Source organism: Sitophilus oryzae, unplaced genomic scaffold (assembly GCF_002938485.1).
Source record: "Sitophilus oryzae breed Bouriz unplaced genomic scaffold, Soryzae_2.0 scaffold_376_pilon_pilon, whole genome shotgun sequence".
Taxonomy (NCBI): Eukaryota; Metazoa; Arthropoda; class Insecta; order Coleoptera; family Curculionidae; genus Sitophilus; species Sitophilus oryzae.
This window is the reverse complement of record NW_022146947.1, coordinates 997,542-1,008,501: the sequence shown is the minus strand read 5'-3', so window position 1 is coordinate 1,008,501 and position 10,960 is coordinate 997,542. Positions and strand designations below refer to the sequence as shown.

At 34.5% G+C, this 10,960-nt stretch overlaps 1 protein-coding gene across 1 annotated transcript in view; it reads right to left on the bottom strand.

Annotated features, from left to right (window-relative positions):
• Nucleotides 1-6,597: 6,597 nt before the first annotated feature.
• The window catches only part of LOC115885169 (serum response factor homolog), a 136,735-nt gene continuing 132,372 nt past the window's right edge, over nucleotides 6,598-10,960 (bottom strand). The window contains exon 3 of the mRNA XM_030903977.1: nucleotides 6,598-7,120. Within this exon, the coding sequence (XP_030759837.1) occupies nucleotides 6,719-7,120 (402 nt within the window). The 3' untranslated portion in view covers nucleotides 6,598-6,718. The remainder of the gene's footprint in view (nucleotides 7,121-10,960) is intronic.

Sequence of the window (10,960 nt, the reverse complement as noted above, 5' to 3'; positions counted from 1 at the left end):
AGCTTAGAAGGCATCTAAAACTGATGAAATTGAAGCCCATGAGCAGATTTTGTTAATTTATTTTTTACAAGTACAATTGAGGTTGGATTGAGCTCATTATTTTTATACTTACTTAAATATTTAAAAAGTTTTTTAAAGGCAAAAATTTCGTAAATAAATAAAACTTCATTATTAAGTACATCAATAATTTCTTTATTAAATTCTTAACAACAAGATTGAAGCCGTTTTTGATTTATTTTAAATAAATAAATTACAAATAAATAATAACAAACAACAAACTTTACATATAAACTGGATAATTATACAGGTCGCCGAACTGTATGGAAAGTATACGAGGTCCCGCAAAAAGTTAAATACCAAAGTTTTAAATGCCTAACATCTTATAACAAATTTAAGTATACAGTGTCGGTCATAAAGTCGTGGCACCTCAAAGATTCATTTTTTTAAATGGAACCCCCTGCATATTATTGGGTATTTCAATTCTTCCTTCAATTTTAATCAAAAATCATAATACACATAATGTACCTAAATCCGACGGTTTCCGAGATATCGAGTTTGGGTTTTGAAATGTTTGAAAACGAAAATTTTGTAATATCCAGACTTGAATAATCTCATTTTATACATCTATAAATGCTAACTTGAAAACTAATATGAAATATTATAAGTATCACAGTTTCCACAGAATGTCATCGTTAAATGAAACCGAACACATCGAAATTTAGTTGTTTAAGTGATATTTTCAAAAGTCAATAATTCGGAAACGGTTGGTTTGAGGTACATTGTGTGTATTTCTATTTTTGCTTAGAATATACAGAGGGTCCCTTTTATGAAATGAAACTCTAATGTGCCACGACTTTATGACCGAACTTGTATACTGAAATTTATTACTCGCCAATAGACATTCAAAAACCAAATAACTTTTATATTTAACTTTTTTGCGGTACCTCGTGTATTTTACCCAATAATCGACCGTTTCCATACATTTCAGCGACCCTGTATTTTTCTCTAAAGCCGCGTCCCCATATGACACTAGATTGAAATTTAAAATACTATTTTTATAAGCAAAAATGTCTAAACTTGACAAATGACATATCATTCCATTTAGAATGTCATTTTCTAACAAACAAAGTAAATAAATACCGAGGGTACCATTTAAAATCAAAAGTTTTAACCATTTCCGAAGCTAATTAAATACGTCAATCAATCCCGACTTATGTCATATACTTAAAACATACCAAATCTCTGAAAAAATAAAAAAGTTATAGAGGGGCCACTTTTGGAAAACACACAGTGGAACTGGTTTATGCTTTAAACTTAGTTTTTAATGCTATATTAATGGGCAAAAAAAGACAACATAATTTTTTCCTTAAAATAGTCCTCTCTCGCACGAAAAAAAATTACCAGTGTGGACGCGGCTTAAAAGAAAAATCTAGAAAGGTCTTTAACTGTCTAAAATTTGAGCGTTTTTATTGAAAAACTGTGATTGATGTGTGCGCATTTTCAAAATTATACAAAAATGATTATCGATGAAGATAATGGTTGAGTCGTAATCATCAGTCTTTATCAAAAAATTAAACGATGTTATAACTTACACAGGGTGTCACAATAACTGCAGTACTTTAGAGGGTGGTGAATTTCGACAAAAAAACGAAACAAATTAATCAGACCAGTTTAATTTTATTTGATCAGGTTTTTAGACCGTATCTGATAAAATGGAAACTAAAGTGTTCTTGAAAAGTTGTATTTAAATATTTTACATAGTTTTTTTTTCTTTTTTCTGTTATTTATTTGCTTCAAGAAAGCAGGATAAGTTTTACCAAGCTCTGCAAAATATACTCCAACGAATTCCAAAGTACGAACGAATCATTTTGCTAGGTGACTTTAACGCCCGTGTCGGCAAACAACAGGAAATATGGCCTGACGTATTGGGAAAACATGGAATGGGAAACGCAAATAGCAATGGTGAACGCTTATTAACAACATGCACAGAGTATAATCTTTGCATCACCAATACGTGGTTCATGCTGAAGGATAAATTTAAAGGTACCTTGAAACATCCGAGATCAGGCCATTGGCACAAATTGGACCACGTAATCGTTCGAAGGACGCACCTAAAAGATGTCTGTCTCACAAAAGCCAGAGTAGATGCCAAATGTGGCACTGACCACCGACTTTTAATCTCAAAAATGAAAATCCAGTTAAAACCCAAATATCCACACTGTAAAAATCAAAACAACATGACCAGATTGAACGTACGGGGTCTAGAGAACAACGATACCGCCGACGCCCTCCGGGAAGCCATCAAAGAATCACTTCCACCGATAACTTCAATCTCAATCGTGGATGCTGAACATGGCTGGACACAACTAAGAGATGCGATTCACAAAACCAGCGAAGCAGTACTGGGAAAATCCAACAAAAAGAAACAACCAGACTGGTTTAACGAAAATCAACCGCATATACAGGCTTTGTTGGAACAAAAGCATAGAGCACATCAAGCCGTCACTGCAAATCCACACAATCCAAGACTAGCAGACAACTTTAAGGCAGCCAACAACACGCTCCGAAGAAACCTGCGCCAACTAAAGGATATAACTGGTGGTCGCAAAAAGCTAGTCAGATTCAGAAGTATGCCACGCATCACGACTATCGTAAATTCTTCGAGGCTGTAAAAGAAGTATACGGTCCAACTAAGAAGGCAAGGTGCCCAATCATGGCACAAAATGGCGAACTTCTAAAAGAGGAAGAGCAAATCAGAAACCGCTGGAAAGAGCATTACAGCCATATCCTTAACCAAGAAAACAACTCCAATATAGAAGCACCCAACATAATACCTCAGTATAACAGCCTCGATGTATTAAACATTCCAAACAGGAAATAAAGGATTCCATAAAACAGCTTAAAAACAACAAATCAGCTGGCTGTGACGCGATTCCGGCGGAAATCTATAAGTGTGCAAGTAAAGAACTTATTGGTCATCTTAAGGCTCTCTTTGATGTCATATGGGAAAGCGGAGAGGTACCTCAGGACTTTTGCAACGCGAATATAGTGAATATATTTAAAAACAAAGGAAGTGCATCAGACTGGGGAAACTACCGAGGAATTTCACTACTGGCTATCGGAGGAAAAATTCTTGCAAAAATTATGTCAAACCGCCTGCACCCACACATAGAAAAAATCCTCCCAGAATCGCAAACGGGTTTTCGCATCAACCGCGGTACCGTCGATTCCATATTCTCCATCCGGCAACTACAGGAAAAATTAAAAGAGCAGCAGTCTAAACTTTACGTTGCATTCATCGATCTAACAAAAGCCTTCGACTCTCTGAACAGAGATGCACTTTGGGCAATTATGAAAAAGTTCGGAGTACCCATCAAATTTCTTACAGTGTGTAAAAGCTTCCATAACAACAACAAATCAAGAGTGTCATATCATGGATCACTGAGCGATCCCTTCCTAACAAACACAGGCGTTAGGCAGGAATGTGTCTTAGCGCCTCTCCTATTCAATATATTCATGGCAGCGCTCTCCATTATAGTGGACAGCAAACTGCAGGAGAGAGGTTTGGGCATTAAATACAGTTACGACGGCGGTCTGTTCAACATAAAAAGACTCAGGGCAAAAACACGTACAAAATTCATCACAGAACTTCAATACGCTGATGACTGTGCTCTAGTTGCAAATACGTTACAGCAATTGCAAGAAATGTTGAATACATATACATGGGCATACGAGGCCTTGAGACTTAAGCTGAATATCGATAAAACTAAAATCATGTGCACTCCCCCGGAAGATCACAACAATGCTATAAAAATCGGAGATGAGCTGTTGGAATATGTAGCGGAATTCAATTACCTCGACAGTTTGATTTCGGAAAAGGCCAATATCGACTCTGAAATTCAGCACAGGATTAGGAGCGCCTCAAGAGCATTCTGGAAATTAAAAGACAGGGTTTTCTACAATCTTGACTTGAGCACAAAAACGAAACTTGCGGTGTACCGAGCGATAATAATTCCCACCATGTTATATGGAAGCGAAACCTGGGTGCCGTACCGCCGACACATGAACGCATTAAACAAGTTGCAACAGAGACATCTCAGACAACTCTTAAGAATAAAATGGTTCCATCATGTCTCAAACGTATCGGTCCTTGAAAAAGCTAACTGCGAGAGTATTGAAGTCATGATTACAAAGTCCCGCTTAAGATGGGCTGGTCACGTATGCAGAATGCAAGAAAACCGCATACCAAAATCTCTGCTTTACGGTGAGCTTGTAGACGGTAAGAGGAGGCCGGGTGGAGAACTCAAACGGTTCAAGGATATTTTCCACGAAAACTTAAAGGGAATTAATAAGCAGAATGAGTGGGAAGAGGCAGCTCACAATAGAACGGAATGGAGAAGAATTGTAAAGTCAGTTAAGAGCGACAACCAAAAAGTAAAGAGGCAACAAAACAATGAGATTTTTGAATGTCTGGAGTGCGGTAGACAGATAATATCACGTATCGGGCTTTTCAGTCACAGAAAAGCTCATGAAAGAAAACGCCTTGCGTGACCATCTTCTGATGCGTGTCAAATACTCGTCAGCGAGTAATGGCGGTATAATATGTAATTTGCTTCAAACGATGTGAGGAAATATACCTCCTGAAACCAGTGGCGAAAACCTCAGAACTTTTTTTTGAAGATACTGAATAAGGTAATGCAAAATGTAAAATTTTAATTTTTTTTAAACTCATGAGCTTGCTTCTGGAATCGAAATATACTACCAGTTAAAATACTTGCACTTATTTAAGAGACACCCTGTATATAAGAGGCATATTATTCTTTAATTTTATTTCAAATGCCTCTCCGAATATACCGTAAGATCGAAAAAAAAACTAGTTGGCTTGGAAATGACGATCAATGACATTCCCTATGTAATTTTACATACAGGATGGCGCCTCTCATACAACGTGGAGTCTTTGAGGAGAACGACAGTTTGTATTGAAATGAAATTTTGTGAGCATACGTAGGTTAATTTAGAGCATTATTTAAAAAATAGAGAGTTCTACAGGGTGTCCCCAAAAAAAGTTACACATCAAAGTTTGTTTTTGTAATGAAACACCCTCTATATTAATTGAGTTTCAGATTCTAGGAGAAAATTAAAGATGAGTTTCATTAGAGAAGTTATGACTAAAATGTAGGGTTTTTCACATATTTAACATATTCTAAAAATGAAGAACAATTTCTAAATTTCAATAAAAACTACCTAAATTCGAATTTCCCCGGTATAGACCAATATGTAATTAAAATAACGATTGTACTTTAAATAAAATTGAAACTTCGCTAAAAAAGTTATATAGGGTGAGACAAAATTAATATTGAACATTGGGCACCTTTAAAAGCAAATTACTCTTTTATTTTAAAAGAAACGCCCAGTATATTATTTAGATATTCAATGGGGAATTCATGTCTATTCAAAATACTATTAAGGTTGCCTACCCCTCAAACAAAGAGTTTCCTAGATATTTTCATTTTTATGATTTAGTGTCAGTGGATCTTCATTATTTGACAAAATCTAGGTGGCTGTGATACGTGTGACGTTACTTCAACATAGCTGTGAAATAAGTTCAACTTTAACAATAATTTTGTTTCAGTTAAAATAAAAAAAATAAGAAATTTGCCAAAAATGGAAACTAATCCTATATCAGAGAGAATTAATGATTCTATTAGTTGGTGACCGTAGTGTGCATTCACCAGTTAATAGAAAACTTAAATGTTTCTAATTTATCTAGTCTTGACTTTTTTATTGGGGTATGTTAAAGACAGTGTTTGCAAGACTCGACCAGCTATTGTCGACAACATGAGAGAAATGATTGTAACTGCTTTTCCAAGTAGAAGTCCACATATGCCTCTTAACATGAAAGTGACTTTTGAAAAGAGAATCATTTTATGCAATGAACAGGAAAGGAAAAATTTTGGGCATTTGATTTTATCTAGCTAATGTCATAATTATATGCTTATATCTAGTTTTAATTTTGTAATAATTAATGAATTATGTTTTAATAATATATTTCTTTAGTACCGTTGAGTATTTTACTTTACGTAGGCAATCTTAATAGTATTTTAAAGATATATGAATTCTCCATAGAATACCTGTATAATATACTCGCTGTTTCATTTAAAATAAAGGGGTAACTTACTTTTAAAAGTGGCTAATATTCAATATTAATTTTGTATCACCCTGTATAACTTTTCATGTCAAATATAATTAAAAAAAATGTAATTAAATATCAGGCTATACAGGGTAAATTACAATAATTTATGTAGCTGTTACTGCAATTTAAAATTTATTCTTTATTTTCACAAAATGTAAAATATGTCAAAATCCTTACAATTTAGGCATAATATGCTTATTTAATGAAACTCACCTTTATTGTTTTCTTAGAATCCGAAAATCAATTAATATGTAGTGTGTTCCATTACAAAATCACCACCTTTGATGCGTAACTTTTTGAGGACACCCTGTAGAACTCTATATATTTTTATAAAATGCTCTCAATTAACCTACATATACTCCTAAAATTTAATTTCGATATAAACTCCCGTTCTCCTTGGAGCCTCCGTGTCGTATGAGAGGCGCCACCCTGTATAAAATGACAGCGATCTTCATTCCATAGCCATCGCCGACGCTTTTTTTATCGATCATGTTGTATTAGATAGATATTATTTCCCTTCGTTGGTTACTTCTTCTTAGACAAGTCCAGCTCGGCAGCCTGCCCGTTGGCCGCCATCATCGACAACGGTATCGTAAAAAACTGAGGACGGTTGGTGGAAACGTCGCTTCCCGGTGAGGGCGTCAATCCCACCAGCACTCCGCCGTTGGACGGCGCAGCGTACATCATACCCTGCGCAGTCTGATACAGCAACGGGCTGAGCAGGGGTAATTGAGGCGCAGCCGTGGTGGTGGGGGATGATTTCTTGGGTGCTACGTCACCAATACCGGGCGATGAGGGGGGTGAAATGGTGCTGAACACTTCGTGGTCGGGAGTGACGAGGACGGGGTAGGATTCCTGGTCGTTGTCGATGTTCATTTCGGCGTCGCTGCAACTGTCGCTCGAGTCTGCGCCGGAAATGTTTTCGTTCTGGAAAGAGAAGAAAAAGAAGTGAATGTATTTTTTTGTACTAACCCGACAGCAGATTTTACACGCTTAAAGTGGATTCTCACAGTCAGTACTATGCACTAGACGGTGCGATGTTGCGTGCATTCACACAGGCGCAGGCAAGTAGGGTTGCCACCTGTCCTTTTTTGGAACAAATTGTCCTTTTTACTTTTTTTGACCTAAAAAGTCCTTTTTATTTACATATTTTCCCTGAAAAAATTATCTACAGCAACCAACAATATTCCTTTCATCCAAATTTAATTAGACATGTTATAAAACATATCAACAATTTTTTTTTCAAACGTCACAAAAGTAGGTATTAATTTTTGCGACGTGATTGCAATATAAAAAAGTAATTTTAACGCCTACGCATAAAAGTGAAACATTTCTACGCCTGAGCACAAAAGTACGAAAATATATGATTAAACTGACATAAAGTGTCAAATTCAACGAGTATAACCCATGTATAACTATAATTTCTCGATATATCATTTATTCCAGGATACTTTTAAACCTTTTTATATTATTTGCAACGTTGGAAATTGTTTAAAACATTATTTGACGTTTGAAAAAAATTGCTATTCTGTTTTAGTAAAAATGTTCTATTCGAAGTAAAAATTACTTTTTGTGCTTCGCCTGTAATGTGAAATGTATAGTCTCGCCACAAGAAGTATAATTTTTAATCTTAATAAAACAGTATATTATTGTTTAGAATCATTATTTAAATTATTATCAACATTATTTAGAACTCGCCGTTTAATCTCAAATGATATACAGGGTGTCCCAGAAATAAGGGCCAATATTTTAACTGGTAGTATAGTCCAACCCCAGAAACACGCCTATGAGGTTTTTTTCGCGAAAAAAACATTTTGAAAATTCGGAATTTTTTGAAAATTTTTCTCGAAATTTTTTTAGTTTTTATTTAAAAAACATAAGTTCTTGATAATATGGCAACATAGGTAGTAGATTAAATTTACAAGAAAGAAAATCCAGAAAAGATCCAGTGGTTCTCAAAATTTAAGCAAAAAATCATTTTTTTCGGAAATTTTCAAAGTAAAATAACTTCGTTATTTTGGACTTATTTGAAAAATGATAAAGAGAAAATATGTTTCTTTTATCGAGATCTACCACCTCTTAAAATATTTGCACTTCACCCTGTATAGTTTAGACACCGAATATTAACAGGTTGAGGTTTTTAACCAAAAAGAGCTTTTCAAAATTTTAAAGTAGAGATTTATAATCAGTTCCCAATCAACAGGTTACCCCCCCGTCCTTTTTTGTAGTCTAATGTCCTTTTTTTTTTCAAAAAGGTATCAACCCTACAAACAGGAGCACAGTCTGCGCCTAGACTTATATGTGTTAATTAAAAGTAGTATTTCAAATACTATTAAAATGAAAAAATCAAATACCGGGTGCGTCTCAAAAGTGGCTCACCCCCTGTAACTTTTTTATTTTTTCAGATAAAAAATCGAGATTTCTATGTTAGTATATGACATAAATTGGGATTGATTGACGCATTCAGTTGTTTTTGGTTACTTCCTGTTTCACCGGAAATGACTACAACTTTTGATTTTTAAATGGCACCCCCGGTATATTTTTACTTTATTCGATAGAAAATGATATTCTGAATAGAATGACAACTTTTTCATATGTCAACTTTTGACATTCTCGCTTAATAAAAAATTGTATTTTAAATTTCAACCTAGAGTGCCATGGCTATGTTAAAAACACTAATGCTTAATCAAGGAGCCTTGGAAAAAAGATTTGATCGTCTAATGTTTTTAGTGTCTTGCATTGAACTATATAACTAACGTAACTGGAAAGGTTGCGGCAATGCTTTCACATATCGATTTTTGAGGCGCATTTGTCATAGAGTGAGAGGGATAATAAAAGGGGTTGTTGTCTTTGTCGCGCTTGCACAGATATGCGAGTATTGGCGATGGCGTTTACTGTGTTTGGATTTCATTGACGAATTTTAGCAATTTAAGAGTTTGTTTACCTGATTTAGGATTATCAGTGACCGGAGACGGGGAGAACATCACGGACCGGAGAGTTGATTTATAAGAATAAATTACAATGGTCAATTTTTATGCTGCATATGGTTGCAGTAATGAATATAACCCACAGAAGCCAATTTCTTTATTTGTAAGGGGTACAGCGTTAAAAGTTTATTAGATTATATTGTTTACATTTTATGTTTGGGTTTCCGTTTAGGCGCCCTGAAATCCTTAATCTCTGGATAAAAGCCATTCGACGAGAAAAGTAGAAGCCTTCAAAATCTGTGTTCAAAATCAAGCAAACTGTATTCGGAGCACTTTGTGCCATCTGATTTTCTGATTTGATTGGGATCAAACCAAAAAGTACTCAAACCAGATGCAGTTCCAAGTATTTTTTCCTTTCCCAAACATTTGCAAAAGAAAAGTGTTGTGCAACGAAGGGACTTAATCGGGAAGGTAAGCCAAGATTCAAATCTTAAACATTGGAAGGGAAAGGTTTTTGTTTTTCCATCAACCGCTTTACTCTAAAGGCCTTTTTTATCAACTTTTATTATTTATTTAAGATAGTATATAGTGCCGAACCCATGGACATTGATCAGGCTGAAATAGAATGTAGTCAACCGGAGATTCAGCCATCAACTTCAACCACTTTTGCTAAAACATTTGCTGATCGTAAAGTTCAATGTTCACTATTAAAACCAAGAAGCCGTGTAAAGTTACGCAGACAAATAAAGACTTTAAAGCAGAAGATAAAAAGAAGATTAATTTAAATTAAATAATTAATTTGTTAATTTTTGTACTTTTAGTAGTAAATAAAAATGTAATTTTATATTTGTATATCTTTATTGTTTTTTATTTGATCCCAATTTCCCATATTAGTAGAGGTAGGCATTATAATTTTTATCTTTCTACTATAGCCAAAATTAAATTAGGTAAAAGAAATAGAAAGTAAACCTTTCTAGTTTTTCACTTCCCCCGATTGGTAACCATTAACTTTGTTTATTATATTATTAACATTTGTTATATTATTAACATGTGCCTTTATTAAATAATGCATTTCATGCTACAAATATTTATACCTACTCCAATTATTGAACAAATAAAACATTGTGAATTGATTTAAAAGCCTTTTAAAACAAGAACATTTATTATTACATTATTATTTAAACAAATAAATTAAAAACCACATGGCTTTCCATCTATATTAATGAGCCAGACAAAGACAACCACCCCTTTTACGTTCCCTCTCTTTCTATTCGAAAATTTGCCTCAGGCGCCACTACGCCGCTTTCTGTCCAGTTACTTTAGTATATAGTTCATTGGTGTCTTGTCCTGGCCGGTTAAAAAAGGCTCAAATCGTATTTTTAATCATATCTAAATTTTTTCAAATTGAACGAGGGTGGCTCATTAGCATATTTGGAAAAAGCATTTTTTTACGAATAATTTGATACCACACACTTGGTATTTCGAGTCAAATTTTTGTTACAAACCGCAAGTTATAATTTCAAATAAACCATATATGCAAAAATGTCAAAAGTTGACATATGACATGTCATTCTATAAATAAAAGAAGAAAAAAAAAAGTTATATGGGTGAGCCACATTCCCATATATCAGTCCCTTTGATTCAGTATAGAGTCCCTTTGATTCAGTTCAAAGTGACGCAGTCGATGCACATATTGCGCATCGGTGAAGTATTGGTGGAAGTATTGGTAAAGTACATACTGCGCACAGTACTGTGATCAGAACCACAAAATTAATGGAATAAATTACTGAATTCAATTATACTTTGTAATCAAAGGCCAAAATGACATTACTTGCTAATT